The sequence below is a fragment of the Cynara cardunculus genome (genome assembly GCF_001531365.2).
Source record: "Cynara cardunculus var. scolymus isolate 2C chromosome LG 4, CcrdV1, whole genome shotgun sequence".
Classification (NCBI taxonomy): Eukaryota; Viridiplantae; Streptophyta; class Magnoliopsida; order Asterales; family Asteraceae; genus Cynara; species Cynara cardunculus.
Genome location: NC_037531.1, coordinates 3,998,457 through 4,019,569, shown reverse-complemented (window position 1 = coordinate 4,019,569; position 21,113 = coordinate 3,998,457). Strand labels below are relative to the sequence as shown.

Sequence of the window (21,113 nt, the reverse complement as noted above, 5' to 3'; positions counted from 1 at the left end):
TTGAATTTATGTAACTAATTTCAGATAAACATAATCAAATATAGTATAAATATTTTATTTTAAATATAAAAATATAAAATACAATTAAGATAATCACTAAGTTCTAATATAATACTTAATTATTATCTTTACAAAAAGAATATTTTTAAAAGAAAACTAAATTACTTCGTTATTGTAGCTAAATTAAATTATGATTAAAAATTTGAATCAAAGAAATTAGATAGAAAAAAAAACGAGAACTTTTAAAATACTTAATTTGATATTAATATCGATATGTTTTTTTTTCAAATTTTTATTGTTTAAAAAAATAAAAACATTATTGATTTTTCAATACCACACAAAATCGACATAGACCAAAAATAAAAAAAAATATTAAAATCGAGATATATCTCGCTACATTACACAAATATTCTTCTACTAAACTTAAATATTTAAACCATAAGGGTGGTGTCTAATTGGCTTGAGCTTGACTCCAAAGGTCAAAAGTGACTGAAGGTTCAAATCCAAGAAGAAACAAAAATCTTCTTGTAGCCACGGAGGTTCAAATGCGGTGACTCCGGACTATTTGCAAAGCAGACGTTTGCCCTATGATTAGTCGACTCGGATAACGGATTGAATATCCAGGTTAATAAAATATATATATATATATCACATTTTATTAAAACATATTATTGTCATATGTTAAACTCAATTTTGTAGTCATATACTATGTGACTACCCTCTACGAAACCACATACACACATGTACGAAATATATATATATATATATAAAGAGAGAGAGAGAGAGAGAGAGAGAGAGAGTGTGTGTGTATGTGTCTGTGAGAGATAAGACTACGGAGACCTTGCTCAATAAAACCAAATTGAGTGAGTGTAGTACTAAAATAGAAGCTGGAAGCTGCTCTCTCTCTCTCTCTCTCTCTCTCTCTCACACACACACACAAATCTCCATGACTTCTACCGACGTCCGACGATCCTCCCGCCGGAGCCCGTCTTTCTCTTCCACTTCTTCATCGTCGATAGGATCAATCTCCTTCTTCCTCCACGATTCTCCACCTCCGGCCACTCCACTTCGCTACTTTTCCGGCATCCCCTTTTCTTGGGAACAATTCCCCGGAATCCCAAAGAAAAACAACACCCACACAGATTCATCACACAGTCTCCTCCCATTGCCTCCTTCTGGCAACTCCTCTCGAAAATCCTTTGGAAAAAGCATCAAGAAATACAGCACCAGTGACAGCTTCCACAAAGATCCATTTTTTGCAGCTTTTGTGGAGTGTTCAAAGGATGATGATCATGAGCTCGTAAAGGTTACAAAAAGCCGGTCAGGTGATCGATCTGGGCTCGCTAGCGTATACACCTCCTGCAAGAGAACCTGTGAGGTGGCTGAGTCGATCGTTTATCTTCCAAGATCACGTGCTGGTGGTTACTTTTACCGATGAATCTTGCTTCATGGTATCATTACAACCAACCTAGCTTTGTTAAAAATGAAGGCAATAATACTGGAGGCCAGTCCGATTTGTGGATTGCCCGATGGCCATTTTACTTAAGATTTCATTCACATGTGAATTGCTGTAACTTATGGAATTAATGCACATATGATTGAACTTCATAACTTATGAAAACCATATTCTTATGTGCACCCATCATCCAACTATATATACATGAATCTTCAACTCTTAATTAGGGTTTCATGTTAATCAGAAAAATGTCAAATTTAGTTGGGGTTTGTTGAAATCCATTGGTGTATTGTTAATTAATTATTAATTGTGAGTTTTTTTTATGTAAATTTGTTGATTTCATAAATGAAGATGTGATGAATTATTTTCCAAAAAAATAAAAACTCATGGTGAGCAATTGTATAATGCAATTTGCTTTTATTATTTTAATGACTTTATACATTTTCTTTAAACTTTATTTTATATTATGTTAATTAAAATGTGTCTCCAATCATTAAGATAGTGTTTGTATTTTAAGAGTTGTTAAAGTCTGAAGTCTTATTTCATTTCTGATTTATAAGAAGTGGTGTTGAAGTCTGAAATTTGAATCAATAAGACTGTTTGTTTTTGTAAACTGATAAACGTATGAATTTGTTTAAATTGTCTATTTTACCCATTAAAAAATTTAGTATTGAATTTATAGACGAATTTATACAATTTCGCATATTTATTCATCATGATGAAATTTACATTTAAATTATATAATTAACATTCATTTAAACGAAAATATGTCATTAACGGTGCTTAACACATTTACATCCTAGGAAAATACATTAACTGAGAGAGGTGACGATTGGTTTGGTAAGGATCGATTGAGGTTAATTGATTGAGAAACGTCATTATTAAGGATTTGAAGAACAATAAGAGGCAAATAAGATGTTGGTTTTACCTCTTATCAGATAAGAGGAAAATAAGACATAAATGTCTCTGAAAATCTGAATTATTCAGACTATTTGTTTTTGCATCTAAAGTCTAAAATCTGAATCAGTCATATTGGTTATAGCAATGTTCTGTTTCAATATGGATTTGTATTTCTTTCTTTCAAGGTTTTAGTCAAATAACAAAAAAAAATCAGAGTTTTACTTATGATGGGTGGAGTTGAAATCAGTTGTATTATGGAATCTGAATCTAATTCGTCGATTACAATTTTATCATGAGATTCGTAGAAGAGTAGATTGGGATATCAACACGAGATGGTAATCTTCTTCGTTACCTTCAGATTTTGATTATGTATTGTGTTGGTCGTGAGGAGAATCGTGGATCATTGGAAGACGGGTGACCGGCGAGAAAGAGTTGATTTAAGAGGTATTAAGTGATAGGTTTATCGCTTGAAAATTCAAATGAAGAAAACATCATTTAAGCTCTTATTTTAAAGAAAAAAAACAAATGATTTAAAAATAAAAATATTTAAATGATTCAAACTTAAGAGGTATTAAAAAAAAAAAAAAAAAAAAAAAAAAAAACAAACAGCAACTAAGCCTCAAATGTGAACAAATAGTCAAGTTCTCCAATAGTCAAGTTCTCCAATAGTCAACTATGTTATTGTTTGGTAGATATGGAAATCACTCCTCATCATGAGGTGAAATGTTATGTCGACCATGCGTGTTACCCATATACCACTATAGGTGGTCAATGGTAGATGCAATCACCAATTTGCATTTAAAGGTAAACCGGTTAGTCAAATTGGTATTATTTTATTTTTTAGAGTATATAATATTTGTATATGTCAAATAGAATAAATAAACTTATATACCTTCTCATCTTTGATAAGGTTTGAACCCTTGACCTCCTAAGAGGTCAAAGACTCACATACCGTCAGGTCAAAAGCCCTTTGATAACTGATATTATTCAAGTTAGGTTGATCTAATAACTTTTTGAAATTGTTGTCAAAATATACGTTAAATTTTGAACAAGGATAACTTACAAAATGGTAAATAGTTAAAGGTATTTTGGATTGCGTTAATTTTAATCGTTTTATCTGGTTTATTTTATAATTTGATTTGTTTTTGAAACAAAGTTTATAATCTTGCCCACTTTAGTTATACAATATTTCTTGTTTTGGTTCTATTATGCCAAATCTACTTTAAATTTTTTTAATTTCGTGTTCATGATTAAACATCTAAAAAACTGATGATTTTTATTTTGAAAATATTATTTATCGTCTTAAACTATAGCATTAAAAATGAAAATTGTACATAAATTTGTTCAAACTAAACAAACTTTTATTTATGAATGAAAAGTAAACAGAAACCCTAAGAGCTCCAAGAAGATGAGAGACTTTACAATAATGAGAGAAGACTAAAAAAGAAAAATGAATCGATTGAAAGAAAAACAATAGCTACAATACAGAAAACAAAAGCTTAAATGCCCAGCTAGAAGTATACACAAACGATCCTTGAACTTTCATCAAATGTGCACCGGTGACCTTCAGATCTTCACATCTTTAGCTCAAGTCTTTAAGATTCCATAAATCTACAGAAATCCCTTTTCAACATAATTTCTTATAAAATAACACCAAAAACATATAAATGACAAGATTGAACAACAATACACTATATTTAACACCCCCCCCCCCCTTCAATCTTGACATTTATACAAGTCAATCATCATTAACTTTGAACATAGGTAAGTATGTTGATTTACACTAAGAGACTTAGTGAAAATATTTGTTGGTTGTTCTGTTGAGCGTATCTTAACAATCTTTAACACTCCAATACTAACCCTTTCACAAATATAATGTACATCAATTTCAATTTGTTTAGTGCATTCATGAAACACAGGATTGTAAACTATTTCTATTGAAGATTTATTATCACAATATGAACTTACTGAGAGTAAGTTCTTAATTCTTAAATCAGATAAAACTTTAAGAACCCAGACTACTTCGCAAGTAATAAGAGTCATACCTCTATATCCTGACTCAACAGAAGAACGAGAAACGGTATCTTGTTTCTTGCTCTTTCAAGAAACCATAGATTTTCCAAGGAATAAAACAATAACCAGTAACAGACCTTCTTGAAGAAAGACATTTTCTCCAATCAGCATCAACATAAGTAGACAAAAGAAAAGATTCTGACCTGCTAAAACTCACTCCCTTTCCTGGTGAAGATTTCAAATATACGAGAACCCTTAAAGCCAATTTAAGATGAGATTGTCGAGGTGCATGCATAAACTGACTTAAGCAATGAACAACAAATGCAATGTCAAACCGAGTTGCAAGAAGGTAAATTTGTCTCCCAATCAGTTTTTGATAACTGGTAAAATCATGTATGGAAGGATCACTAGATAAAGAGTTCACAAAATCTATAATAGTAAGGTTCATGTCCATAGGAGTATTAATTGGTTTGCATCCTAAATAACCAAAATCATTTAGTAATTCCAAACAATACTTTCTTTGAGACATGCATATACCTCCATCAAAATTAAGAATTTCAATTTCTAAGAAAAAAATCAACTTGCCAAGATCCTTAATTAAAAAGTTATTTTTCAAATAAGTTTTGACATGATTTATTTCCATTAGGTTATTTCCAGTTATAACTATATCATCAACATATACTAACTGAATAACAAACCCAGAGTTACTGTAACACCCCAATCCACATATTGCATATAACACATATTTTTCATATATATAATACATGTTTTTCCCACATAGGTCCATGATACAAGAGTTTGGAATATAAAATACACAACCCAAAAATTCCAAAAGTACATAATCTTGGGCGGTAGATTTTCCATTATAAAATTCATGATATCTTAACCATGAGGATACAATGATTTCACCCGAATATTTAAACTCAATAAACACCACCTCATGCATGCTTCACACTACATGCATACACGTATGAATTATATATGTCATGCTATCTTTTCACAATATGCATGATATCATGTTCATGTTTCACATAAATGCTTCATGCATTTCTACTTAAATATGCACATTTCACATAATCCACATAATAAACATGTATAATTTACCTCAACCCAGGTTGTCACAGACCCGGTTATAACATTCTTCCCCCCTTAAAAAGAATTTCGTCCCGGAATTCACTCAAACAACCATGGATATTTTTCTTTCATTTCTGATTCCAATTCCTATGTTGCTTCTGATCCTTTATGAAATCGCCACTGTACCCTTACTAGACTTATTTCCTTGTTTCTTAACACACGGGTTTTGTGGTCGGTTATAGCTTCTGGAGTTTCTACAAAATTTAATTTGTCATCCAACTTAATCTCCGGAAGTGGTATTGCCATACTAGGATCAGCAAGGCATTTCCTTAGGTTTGACACATGGAAAGTATTGTGAATCAAACTAAGTTCCTCTGGTAATTCCAATTGATAAGCTACTGGTCCAACCCGTTTATAAATTTTGAATGGACCAATATATCTTGGACTGAGTTTACCTCTCTTCCCAAATCTCATAACTCCTTTCCAGGGAGAAACTTTCAACATTACTAAATCATTTACGTAGAATTCAATTGATTTCCAGCGCTTATCTGCATAGCTTTTCTGACGACTTTGAGCTGTTTTGATTCTTTCCCGAATTTGATCAATCTTTTCAGAAGTTACTTGCACAATTTCAGGACCTGTTAATTATTTCTCGCCTACTTCATTCCAACATACAGGGGTTCGACATTTCCGACCATACAACACTTCATAAGGATCCGCTTTGATGCTGGAATGATAACTATTATTGTATGAAAATTCTATTAATGGAAGATGATCTTCCCATGATCCTTCAAAATCTATGATGCAAGCTCTTAGCATATCTTCAAGTGTCTGAATTGTTCTTTCACTTTGTCCGTCTGTTTGAGGATGATATGTTGTGCTTAATCGAATTTGAGATCCTAATGCCTTTTGAAAACTTTCCCAGAATTTCGATGTAAATCTGTTATCTCTGTCCAAAATGATGGATAGTGGAACTCCATGTCTTGTCACAATTTCCTTAATATAAATCTGAGCTAACTTTTCCAATGAATAACTCTCTTTTATCGGTAGAAAGTGCGCAGATTTGGATAGGCGATCCACTATTACCCATATAGCATCACATCCTCTTGAGGTTCGGGGTAACTTCATAACAAAATCCATTGTGATATGATCCCATTTCCAAACAGGAATTTCTAAGGATTGCAGTTTTCCATAGGGCCTCTGATGCTCTATCTTTACTTGTTGGCATGTCATACACTTTTCCACATACCTTGCTATGTCTTTCTTTAGTCCTGGCCACCAATAAAAAGTTTTCAAATCCTTATATATTTTATTAGTACCTGGATGGATGGAATATCGAGATTCATGGCTTTCTCTCAGAATTATATCACGCATATTTCCATAATGTGGTATCCAGATTCGTCCTTGAAAGCATAGTATCTCTTTATCATTCTTTTCTAAGTTATCCATCATTTTTCCCAATCTTTCGGTTTTCAAGTGATCTTCTTTAACAGCTTCAACTTGACACCTTTGAATATCTGTGTGAAAATATGGTCTCATATTTATTTTCATCGCCACGGCTTTGATAATTCCTCCTCTTTCTTTTCGGCTCAACGCATCAGCTACGACATTAGCTTTCCCTAGATGGTAAAGAATTTCACAGTCATAATCATTGACTAATTCTATCCATCGACGCTGCCTCATGTTTAACTCTTTCTGATTGAACAAATACTGAAGGCTATTGTGATCTGTATAAATTTTGCACTTTGTTCCTAGCAAATAGTGCCTCCAGATTTTTAAGGCGAATACTACAGCTGCTAATTCCATATCATGCGTTGGGTACTTCTTCWCATGATCTTTYAGTTGTYGTGATGCATATGCAATTACCTTTCCCTTTTGCATTAAAAMACAGCCTAAGCCAAGCTTCGATGCATCACTATAAACAATGAAGTCTTCTGCTCCATCGGGTAGAGATAGAACTGGTGCGCTGCACAAGCGATCTTTCAAAGTTTGAAAAGCCCTACTTTGTTCTTCAGCCCAATGAAAACTTAATATCTTTTCAAGTTAACTTGGTCAAAGGTACCGCTATTTTTGAAAAATCCTTAATAAACTTGCAATAATAACCGGCCAAGCCTAGAAAACTTCTGATTTCTGAAGGGTTTCTTGGTGTATCCCATTTTTCTACTGCTTCGATTTTTGATGGATCCACTTTGATTCCTTCTTGTGATACAACATGGCCAAGGAATTTAACTTCCTTTAACCAAAGCTCACATTTCGATAACTTGGCATACAGCTTTTCTTTCCTTAAGAGGCTTAGAATCAGGTGAAGATGTTCTGCATGTTCTGCTTTTGATTTGGAGTATATTAAGATGTCATCGATGAACACAATAACAAACTTATCAAGATATTCTTTGCACACTCTGTTCATTAGGTCCATGAAAGCTGTTGGTGCATTTGTTAGGCCAAAAGGCATAACTAAAAATTCATGATGTCCATATCTTGTTCTGAATGCAGTTTTAAGAACATCTTCTTCTCTGACTTTCAGTTGATGATATCCGGATCGCAGATCAATTTTTGAGAAGTAGTTGGCTCCAACTAATTGATCAAATAAATCATCAATCTTGGGTAATGGATATTTATTCTTAACTGTCATTTTGTTAAGCTCMCGATAATCTATACACATTCTCATTGACCCGTCCTTTTTTTTAACAAATAACACCGGAGCTCCCCAAGGTGAAATACTTGGTCTAACAAAACCCTTTTCAAGTAGATCCTTTAGTTGAGTCACCAATTCTTTCAACTCTGATGGGGCTAATCTACATGGATTTTTGGCTACAGGTGCTGTCCCGGGTATCAAATCAATCCTAAATTCAATAGCTCGGTCTGGTGGAAGATTAGACAAGTCATTGGGAAAGACTTCTGGGTATTCTTTGACAATTGGGATCTGTTCTAACTCTTTCTTTTCTCTGTTTGCATCGATAACATAAGCCAAAAATCCTTGACATTTCTTTTGCATACATTTACGGGCTTTCAATATGGAAAGAAGACTGGTATGATAATCCGGATGATCACTATCTATGATAACTATTCCTTTACCTGGCAACTTAATTTCAATCTTCTTTTGATTACACAAAATAGCTGCCTGATTTTCAGCTAACCAATCCATACCCACCACTACATCGAATTCTTTCATCGACATAGGGAATAGCTGAATGGGCAACTCACAACCTTCGATGGAAATGGTACATTTTTCGAACACATAAGCAACAATTTTTTGACTATTAGCGGTGTCAACCACTAACTTTTTGTCAAGTGGNTGAAGAAAACATCATTTAAGCTCTTATTTTAAAGAAAAAAAACAAATGATTTAAAAATAAAAATATTTAAATGATTCAAACTTAAGAGGTATTAAAAAAAAAAAAAAAAAAAAAAAAAAAAACAAACAGCAACTAAGCCTCAAATGTGAACAAATAGTCAAGTTCTCCAATAGTCAAGTTCTCCAATAGTCAACTATGTTATTGTTTGGTAGATATGGAAATCACTCCTCATCATGAGGTGAAATGTTATGTCGACCATGCGTGTTACCCATATACCACTATAGGTGGTCAATGGTAGATGCAATCACCAATTTGCATTTAAAGGTAAACCGGTTAGTCAAATTGGTATTATTTTATTTTTTAGAGTATATAATATTTGTATATGTCAAATAGAATAAATAAACTTATATACCTTCTCATCTTTGATAAGGTTTGAACCCTTGACCTCCTAAGAGGTCAAAGACTCACATACCGTCAGGTCAAAAGCCCTTTGATAACTGATATTATTCAAGTTAGGTTGATCTAATAACTTTTTGAAATTGTTGTCAAAATATACGTTAAATTTTGAACAAGGATAACTTACAAAATGGTAAATAGTTAAAGGTATTTTGGATTGCGTTAATTTTAATCGTTTTATCTGGTTTATTTTATAATTTGATTTGTTTTTGAAACAAAGTTTATAATCTTGCCCACTTTAGTTATACAATATTTCTTGTTTTGGTTCTATTATGCCAAATCTACTTTAAATTTTTTTAATTTCGTGTTCATGATTAAACATCTAAAAAACTGATGATTTTTATTTTGAAAATATTATTTATCGTCTTAAACTATAGCATTAAAAATGAAAATTGTACATAAATTTGTTCAAACTAAACAAACTTTTATTTATGAATGAAAAGTAAACAGAAACCCTAAGAGCTCCAAGAAGATGAGAGACTTTACAATAATGAGAGAAGACTAAAAAAGAAAAATGAATCGATTGAAAGAAAAACAATAGCTACAATACAGAAAACAAAAGCTTAAATGCCCAGCTAGAAGTATACACAAACGATCCTTGAACTTTCATCAAATGTGCACCGGTGACCTTCAGATCTTCACATCTTTAGCTCAAGTCTTTAAGATTCCATAAATCTACAGAAATCCCTTTTCAACATAATTTCTTATAAAATAACACCAAAAACATATAAATGACAAGATTGAACAACAATACACTATATTTAACACCCCCCCCCCCCTTCAATCTTGACATTTATACAAGTCAATCATCATTAACTTTGAACATAGGTAAGTATGTTGATTTACACTAAGAGACTTAGTGAAAATATTTGTTGGTTGTTCTGTTGAGCGTATCTTAACAATCTTTAACACTCCAATACTAACCCTTTCACAAATATAATGTACATCAATTTCAATTTGTTTAGTGCATTCATGAAACACAGGATTGTAAACTATTTCTATTGAAGATTTATTATCACAATATGAACTTACTGAGAGTAAGTTCTTAATTCTTAAATCAGATAAAACTTTAAGAACCCAGACTACTTCGCAAGTAATAAGAGTCATACCTCTATATCCTGACTCAACAGAAGAACGAGAAACGGTATCTTGTTTCTTGCTCTTTCAAGAAACCATAGATTTTCCAAGGAATAAAACAATAACCAGTAACAGACCTTCTTGAAGAAAGACATTTTCTCCAATCAGCATCAACATAAGTAGACAAAAGAAAAGATTCTGACCTGCTAAAACTCACTCCCTTTCCTGGTGAAGATTTCAAATATACGAGAACCCTTAAAGCCAATTTAAGATGAGATTGTCGAGGTGCATGCATAAACTGACTTAAGCAATGAACAACAAATGCAATGTCAAACCGAGTTGCAAGAAGGTAAATTTGTCTCCCAATCAGTTTTTGATAACTGGTAAAATCATGTATGGAAGGATCACTAGATAAAGAGTTCACAAAATCTATAATAGTAAGGTTCATGTCCATAGGAGTATTAATTGGTTTGCATCCTAAATAACCAAAATCATTTAGTAATTCCAAACAATACTTTCTTTGAGACATGCATATACCTCCATCAAAATTAAGAATTTCAATTTCTAAGAAAAAAATCAACTTGCCAAGATCCTTAATTAAAAAGTTATTTTTCAAATAAGTTTTGACATGATTTATTTCCATTAGGTTATTTCCAGTTATAACTATATCATCAACATATACTAACTGAATAACAAACCCAGAGTTACTGTAACACCCCAATCCACATATTGCATATAACACATATTTTTCATATATATAATACATGTTTTTCCCACATAGGTCCATGATACAAGAGTTTGGAATATAAAATACACAACCCAAAAATTCCAAAAGTACATAATCTTGGGCGGTAGATTTTCCATTATAAAATTCATGATATCTTAACCATGARGATACAATGATTTCACCCGAATATTTAAACYCAATAAACACCACCTCATRCATGCTTCACACTACATGCATACACGTATGAATTATATATGTCATGCTATCTTTTCACAATATGYATGATATCATGTTCATRTTTCACATAAATGCTTCATGCATTTCTACTTAAATATGCACATTTCACATAATCCACATAATAAACATGTATAATTTACCTCAACCCAGGTTGTCTTAGACCCGGTTATAACAGTTACTGTATTTGGTAAAAAGAGATTAATCATTTATACTTTGAACAAAATCATTAGCAATGAGACAAGAAGATAATTTTGCATACTAATGACGTGGTGCTTGTTTTAAACCATATAGAGACTCTATAAGTTTACACACTCTTTTGTCACTAGAGTTGAAATATCCTTCAGATAAAGGCATATAAACTTCTTCAGACAAATCACCATATAAGAAACCATTATTTACATCAAGTTGAAACAATGACCAATTATTTTGAACAACAAGAGCAATAATACATCTAACGGTGCCCATTTTTACAACAAGAGAGAGTTTCTTCATAATCAAGACCCTCTCTTTGACTAATCCTTTAGCTACTAATCTAGCTTTATACCTTTCTACCTCTCTAGAGGATTTACATTTAACCTTATAAATCCATTTACAACCTATAGGCTTCCTCCCAGGAGGTAAATCAGTAATAATCCAAGTACCATTTCTATACAGAGCTTCTATTTCATCATTCATAGCATAAATCCAATTTTTATCATTACAAGCTTCAGAAAAAGACTTTGGCTCAATGGATTTGTTCAAATTTGACATAAAACAAAAACTTTCAGAATCCAAGTGAGATTAATTTGCCACTATTTCTATTGCATACTTAACCTTGCCATCTATTATAAAATCATCAAATTTTTTAGGAAAGTTGGAAGCTCTAGTCATTCTTCGGATACTAAGACCAGATTGGAGAGTAGAACCACCCTCAGGTTGGAGGTCTGGATTTACAGCATCACTGAATCTTAAGTGAGCATCCAAAGATTGCACACCATACCCTCTACTATCTCTAGCAGCTACCTCTGAGCTACTTAGTTGTTGCATATTGGTAACTCCTACAAGATTATCATTGAGGATATTTAAGTCACCTAGTTGTTGCCTAATGGCAGGTCTACTTGGGCTACTACAAAGAGATAAAGAATGGTTATTTTCCTCCAAGGGAGGTTGATCTCTAGCCTCATCATCGGGTGGTAAATTAGAAAGATTAGTAGAGGAACCAAGGGATAAGTCAAAGAAATATAGATTATTTACTTCACTATTAATATGACTATCCAACTTGTTTGAACTCAATTTTAAAGGGAAATATAATTTCATAAAAGTTGACATCTCGAGAAACAATTATTTTATTTGTATCAAGACTAAACAACTTATAACCTTTTTGAGAATTAGCACACCCTAAAAGCACACATTTCTCAGCTCTTGAAGAAAATTTATCAGAAAAATTAGTTGTGGTAGCAAAACAAAGACAACCAAATTCCTCAGATGAGTTAAAACATGTTGGAATCCATAAATCAGCTCATAAGGACACTTCCCTCCTAAAATGGAGGAAGGTGTTCAATTTATGAGATAAGTGGCAGTCAATATACATTCATTCCACATTTTTAAAGGAATACCTCCCCGAAACATAAGAGCTCTAGCCATATTTAACAAATGAAAATGCTTGCGTTCCACAACCCCATTTTGTTGGGGAGTATGAACACAATACGTCTGATGAACAACTCCTTTAGTTTTGAAAAACTCACCTAATGAGGAATTAGTAACTTAGTCCCATTATCACTTCTAAACACCTTAACACGTTTGCCAAATTGGTTTCCTAACAAATGATAAAAAGAGATAATATTATCAACAACTTCATGTTTACCTTTCAACAAATACACCCAAACAACACGAGTATAGTTATCAACTATAGTTAAAAAAATACTTAAAACCTTCCTTGCTAATAACCCTATAAGGACCCCCAAACATCTAAATGTACAAGAACACCTAGGGACTTAAATTTATGATCACTTGAACTAAACTTTTCCCTAGTTTGTTTTGTCATATGACAAATTTCACAAGTATGAGTAGTATCACTTCCAATCTGCAATTGATCTTTTAAAATAATCAAGACTTGATTAGAAGGATGACCTAGACGACTGTGCCACAATTGACTAAAAAGACAATGTTGAGCAACAGAAGAAGCAGAAATAGGGAACAACTTACTCTTAGCACAATGGTAAAAAAAAAATACAAACCACCTTCTTGACTACTAATCCTCATCGCATTCTTTTGATGAGAATCCTGAATATAACATCAAGACTCATCAAACCCCACATACAACTTATTATCTCTAGCAAGTTTATGAACAGACAACAGATTGACATTGAAGTCAGGAACAACTAAGACATCAAACAGAGTAATATTATTAGACAACTTTAAATTTCCAACTTTATTAACTCTTGTCTCTGTTCCATTAAGATGGTTAACCTTTAGATTTAAATCTGAAATGTCAACCACATTATCCAAATTTGAAAAACTAGATGTCATATGTCGATTGTTTCCTGAATCAATAATCCAACCAGATTTATAAAATTTTGATACACCAACCAAATTAGCAGACACAGTCTCGGGAATGCTCTTTTGATCCAGCAAAGCAAGGAGTTTAATCTCTTGTTATTCAGAAAAAGAAGGTGTGGAAGGATGAAGAGGTTTTTCTTTTCTAAGAGAGTCTGTTACACAAACATTACTAGACAAGGACTTAAAACCAGAATTTGATGGTTTAAGTGGTCAGTTTGAAAATCCTTTGGAAAACCATTGAGTTTGAAACACCTTTCGATAGTATGGCCAAACATACCACAATATTTGCACAGTAAATTGGATGGCTGCCTACCTGTCCTTAGGGGTGTTCCAAAAAACCGTTGGACAGCTCAAATCGGCCGAACCAAGTCAAACCGGATCGTTTTTGGCGGTTTGAGCGGTCTGGCGGTCCGGTCTAGTTTGGAAAATAGCAAAACCGGGCGGTCCGGTCCGGTCCGGTCTGCGGTTTGGAAACTTTTTTGGGCGGTTTGGACCAAACCGACCGCCAAATACATACATATATACATATATATATATATATATATTTATTTATTTATCTATTTTAATATTAGCAAGCCCAACTTTTTTAACTTATTGACTATGACCCAAATTAACATAATCAAAATCGACGACTAAAACCATTAAACCATTGAACATATCGACACATTTGATATTGACGGTCTCCAAATTTTTAAATCCCTCAAAAACTCTATCAATCTATTGATCTTTCTAATCTATGGTTTGATTTCGGCGCACATTATCAAGACATCAACCAAGTGATTCAACCAACTTAGATTTGGCTTCTATTTTGTTTGGTCAAGACTTAAGAATTGAACCATTGAAGGTTGTGAAGTCGTGAATTTTGTTACTCAATACTCACAGTAGAGTTGTAACTTTGTTAATTTATTTGTTTTCTAATATGTTATATCTTTATATGTTTGTACTTTGGATTGCCTCGACTTTGTACTCAAGAGCTGCTTAATTATTACATTTATTTGATTAGATAGTTTTGTGTTAAAATGGATACTTAATCTAAAATTCTAAATTATATATATATATTTTTTAAGTTTAATATAAAGTCCATTAAAGGCCCAAACCGCCTAAAACGGTCAGACCAGACCGCTTTTACTTGGTCTGGTTTGACTAGTCTGGGCACTTGATGTCAAACCGCTCGGTTTGAAAATTTTATAAACCGCCATTAACAGTTTGGTTTGTGGTTTGAGGGGTTAAACCGCTCAAACCGGATCGCGAACATAACATAACATAAACCTACAAGAAGAATGAAATTTGATTGGTTGTCATGGTTTTCAAAGTTAACACAAAATTGTTGGTTAACATTTGATATTCCCCATATATATATATATGTATATATATATGTATATATATATATGTATATATATGTATATATATATATATATATATTTGGCGGGTTTGGTCCAAACCGCCCAAAAAAGGTTCTAAACCGCAGACCGGACCAGACCGTTCGGTTTTACTATTTTTCAAACCAAACCAAACTGCCATACCGTTCAAACCGTCAAAAACGGTTCGATTTGACTTGGTTCAGCCGGTTTAAACGATCCAACGATTTTTTTAACACCCTTGATGCAAATACTGAATCCGAATATGTTATATTCCAATAAAGGTTACGCTTTCGATTCCTAACTAAACTTGCACATATCAATTTACTTCTACTAATTTTTTCTACTTGTATTTTGTTAATGTCGGTTTTTTCTTTGTTTAAATTATTAGAAAACATTATTTTAAAGTCAAATCGGACTGATTGCCATCTTATTCAATACTTCATCTGCCTAAAAGTACAACAATAAAAAAATAGTATTTTTTATAATAAAATACATAAGGCAATTATTTGATCTCTATATATTTTAAAATTAAGCGCTTAAATTAAAAATTCTTATAATTAGTACACTTAAGAGCCGTTTACTAACCACTTACTTGGTAAGTGTTTAACGTATAAATTTCCTGATCGGATGAATATGAGAAGGGCCAAGAATCTTATCGGATAAGAGCGATGAGAAAAATAGAGAGTCTTGCCTGGTAAGTGAGGATGACGACTCTTACTCAGGTAAGCTCTTAGCTAGTAAATTATTGCATTCAATATGTTTTGATGTATTAAAATTTTACGCATCCAAATAAATTATAGTGTTGATTCCTATTGCATTCGATAAACTAATTTTTATTAAATCATCGTAGTTTTTAACATGAATTATGAAGTACAAGAAAAGCATGCACAAAAAAATAAAATAATTTGATGTATATGACAACTACAAAATTTATAAGATGACCAATTGTAAATCATTTATATATATATAAATTTAATTATTTGAGGACTATATAATTTATAAAATTCATAAGTCATCGTTTTAAATCATTAATTTAAGATAATTAATGTTTTAAAAAAAATTCAAATTATATATATAGAGGAGGAATCAAATGCAAATCAAATCATTTGTATAAATCGTATTCAATCAGTCATTTTTTCTTTTTTTACTTTTTAATTATGAGGGTTGATTAGTCACTTTTATTGTGGAGTACATTAGTTATGAACATTATCATCTTCATTATATTAATTTTTTTATAAAAAGTTTCATCAAAATGAGAAATATATTAAACGATTTCATTTTTACATAGAAACAAAAATATATAAAACAATTTCATAAAAAATAAATAAATTATGTGAAACAATTTCATAAAAAAGATAAAATATGTGAAACAATTTCACCATATTAAACAATTCATTAAATTAAACCATAAAACCGATAGTTTGTTAAGATGACTTAGTTTGCATCACTACAAAACAAATACTTTTACTCACAAAATCACCCCTGGAAATTTCCGTCGGCGAAAACCGACGTATCACTCAGAAAATACCAATGGTTCGGTAGAATTCGATGTTTGTCGAGAAAATACCAATGAATCACCTAGAAAATGCCTAGTTAATCTGTCATTGATTTGAATTACCGCCAACAATTTACCCACCAACTTTTGTAACAGTTTTGTGATGAATAAAACTTTAACGTCCGGAGGCAAAAGTTTTTTTTAATAGTGCATTTGATCACTCTTCTCTCTCTCTCTCTCTCTCTATATATATATATATATATATACAAATCTATACTATCTTATAAAGCAAATTTAACAAAAGTCTTAAAGTCTTAAAATACTAAATGACCAAGATACCTTTTATATCACTTTTTCAGCTCCTCTTCTCCTCATATACATTCACCCCCTCACATACACTCACCCTCAACGGATTTTTTTAAAATTATAATTTTAAATTTACATTTTATACCCCTATAATTAGTTAATTAATTTACTTTACGTCCTTTACTTTTATCAAATAAACATACATAATCATATATCAATTAAAACATGTTTAAAAATACATTTTTATTTTAACAAGCTATACCATTATAATCGTCTCGTTAATACCTTCGAAATGAGTCCAACATTGAATAGTTTTTTACTTAATTATATTATTATATGCTATATATACTGTGAAAAAATATTTTTAATATTTACGATTTATACTTTTATAGTTATTTATATATATATATATATATATACTATATATTTTGGGGTTAGGCTGTCTAAATTGCACTGTATAATATGTTCTGAATTAATATGTTCTTGGTTTTTTTTGAAATATATATATACATGTATTAATTCAACCTTATTCTGAGGTTTTGGATAAGAAAGAGGGTAAGCAGTTGAAATTTCATTCTAAAACCCATCTTTTTGGTCTTTTCATGGCTTATGATCTATCAAATTTGTAATTTTCTTTATTGGTTTTGAGTGTTTATCTTAAAACTCAAGTTTCTTGGTTCTTTGCTCTTGGTGTAAATCGAACACTTTTATGGAGTCGTTTAAATATGTTGGATTTTAAATATATTGCATTTTAAACCGTCATACAATTTTTTTCATCGATAGTCTGTAATTGGAACCATAACTCTTATTTATTCAAATTGTATTAATATGTAAAGACTAAGTGTAACATATATCAACGTTAAATTTTATCTTATAAAACCAATGGATTCAAAATCGTTAAAATTCATGGCTCCCGCTGCATTACGCGGGTACACAACTAGTATATATATATACATATACATATATATATATATATAATATCCTCTACTCTCCTCTCTCGTGTGACATACAAGCACAAAATTAAATATGTACATAAGGTGAACACATTGTGAATATAATGAAAATAACTTTAACAAATTTCGTGCGAAAATCTTCATAATGTGTTCATAAATGGTAATTTAACTTTAGTTTTCTTTCTTTTGCTGTTGTTGATAATGTGCTCGTAGTTTAGATTTAATTTTTTTCACAAATTATACCAATTTTTATAGATTTAGAGTATGTTCATAAGTTATAATATTATTAATTTTAAAAAATGTGTAAAAATATGTTTATAAATTATAACAGTATTTCTAAAAGATATTCACAATAAATTTATGTTGTGTTTATGTGTATGTTATATAGAGATGAAATAAAACGAGAGACGAGCGAATAGAGAGAAGTGTTTTTTAAATTAAATTAGTTGTTATTTTTAATTAATTTTTGTGATATCATTTAGATCTCAAAAAATAAAAATAATAATAATATATATAAAAAAGCGTCAAAGAGGAACATATGAAAACATAATGGGTCACTTCAAGTTGGATTGATTGTCACTTTATAATAATAATTTATATTCTAATAAAATAATTTAAAGGTTATTTGATAATTGCTGAATGGTTTGTTACAAAATGATTAAGTGATCAGAATGATTAAAAGAATCTCATGATATAGTGCAAAATGAAATATAACTGTTTAAAAAATGTTTACAATGAAATTAGAGCGTTAAATGGTTAAGGGATGCCTATGATACAAAATCATTCAGAGGGTTTTAGAATTATTAAAAGACAGATTTTTTTTTGTCAAACAAGATTCACCTTTTAACGATTCAGATGTTGCCCCTTAATAAAACTATTAAGAGGTAAACAAACAATCTCTCAATGCTAATTAACCTTTTGAATTTCACCTGTAACTCAAATGAACCCATTTTCATATTAATTTTTTGAAATCACATCCTTAATTTATTCTAAATAATCAATTAAAGTTAAATAAAAATAATATAATAATTGATATTATATATAGTGTGCATGGATTTAAGAAGAGTATGTGTTTTAGTGTAATGGAGTAGAGTACAAGATAGTTGGTGGTGCAAGTAAAAAGATGCTGTTTTTATGCATAATGATGCATTGCATGTGATGATCATATTTATATCCCATGTGAGATACCCACAACTATATATACATGTAGTGTCGATCCAGAAAATTAACTGAGTGGAGACAAAGATTTGGGAGAGGGAAGCATATGGTCATACAGAACTGAAGGAAAACCATATAAGATAAAGGTGAAAATATAAAATTTAAGTTAGTCAATAAAGGTTTTTGGTTTTTGACTGGGGCCTCGATAAGTACAATATTTATTTAATATATTGTTTATTATAATAAGAAATAACATTGAGCTCATATTAAATTGTTTTTTCCAAGTATTTTTAGACGTAAAGTCAACCAATACTCATTTCTAAATTATTATTATCTACAAGAACATTTTTATGTAGCATCATTAATTTGTTCCATCATCAAAAACATCATATGATATATTTTTGATACATAGAATAACATCATTTGAGGTCACAAAGTTGATTTTTCTGATTTTCGAGTGACACTATGTAAATTAATGTAAATAAATTGATTTTCCATGTCACCTTATGCTAATATGTTTTAACACCATTTTAAACTTTTATACTTTGTTTTAGAATTTGGAAAGACTAACACTATTTTAAATTTTTATATTATGTTATCGAATTTGAGAACGAAAGAAAAGAATGAGAAAGAAAAATAAAAGAAAGAAAGAAAAATAAAGTTTTTTTATTTGTGTTTTTAATAGAGAAGAGAAAGGAAAGAAAAATAATAAAATAAAAATAACTTTTAATATAATTTTTTCCTTTCCTTTTCTTTTCTTCTCCCTAAAAAAATCTCGAGAACAATTTTTTTTTCCTTCCCCCATTATTTCTCTCTCTTTCTTACGTAAAAGAAGACTAAATAATATAGCGTTAGAGTTAAAACAAACTTTTCTGAAATCATCAATTTTATTAAATTAAAAAACTCACGTTGGTGATAGTTTGAGATCTTATTCTTCTTTTAGAGATAGAAGAGTACTTAAGATTATGCACTCAATATTAGATAATAAAGAACAACTGTGAAAAAAAAAAAACAATTATAGTTTTATTATTCTAAATATAGATATAAGTTGTATAGTCTCGTATGGTTGCTAATTATTTCAAATGATAGGGTTTTTGTTAGCTAGTATAAAGAAAATTTGTTATATTCTAATATATAAATAGAATTCATATGAGAATGAAATAATAAAAAAAGACGATCGGAGATAAATTATGGAGAATATATCAAAGTTTTCGAGGCATGTAGTTTTAGACGTTGGTTTTAGATAAAAAAAACGTAGAAAAACATTAAATAATATTATGTAATGAACGACAAATTAACCTTTTTATGTATTTTTTTCTCCAATATATTTAATTCATACATGTTGGAGTCTTTAATAGTTAATGTAGTACGAAAATCTTTTTTTATCTTATTAGTTACTAATTTTTTTTATGTATATTTTATTTACTAATTTTTTTAAACTATAAAAAGTTTGAGCCCCTAATTTTTATGGACCCTGGACGTATGTCCGATCTGCCGTCCCTGGAACGGCTCTGATATGCAACACCTGCATTTAGACCATCCAATATTACAATGAAATTATCCAACATACTTAATAGTACATGTCAGTTTTGATAATTACTCTGAAATTATTTGTTATTATAATAAAATTTTACTCGAAATTAACGAGTAAGATTGTAACATCCCAAAAATTTGAATATATAAATATAACAAAACTAGTATCCCAAGATCAAATACTAACATTGCAGCGGAAGTGAAATCTTTAATCTTGTAAATTATGTCACCATCTAAAGTTACAATCTTGACGAACATAACTTTGCTTTATATAACAATGTCTTGATCTGCATATATCCTTCTTGGTGCTAATCTTTATATCTCTCTTTATCCCACTTTTCTTTACAGTCTAATAGCCGCCCGGGTGAAAAAGTTATAAAAGAGTTTTGGGTGAGCCTAAGGCCCAGTAAATCCACGGTTTATGCATGAACAACAACTTTTACAATGAACAATTTTCACTAATCTTCATAAATTAAGTATGTCTTGATGAGAATAATACTTTTCACAAAATAACGACATTATAATGGGTGTCT

At 30.8% G+C, this 21,113-nt stretch overlaps 1 protein-coding gene across 1 annotated transcript; it reads left to right on the top strand.

Moving 5' to 3' along the window:
• Positions 1-860: 860 nt before the first annotated feature.
• On the top strand, positions 861-1,757 carry LOC112511746. The gene has a single exon (XM_025117473.1). It carries the CDS (start codon positions 947-949, stop codon positions 1,436-1,438), a length of 492 nt encoding a protein of 163 aa, XP_024973241.1. The 5' UTR covers positions 861-946; the 3' UTR covers positions 1,439-1,757.
• Positions 1,758-21,113: the final 19,356 nt, after the last annotated feature.

What these genes read in the sequence shown, in the direction of transcription:
- LOC112511746 (XM_025117473.1), top strand. Translation starts at nt 947, where the DNA reads ATGACTTCTACCGACGTCCGACGATCCTCCCGCCGGAGCCCGTCTTTC.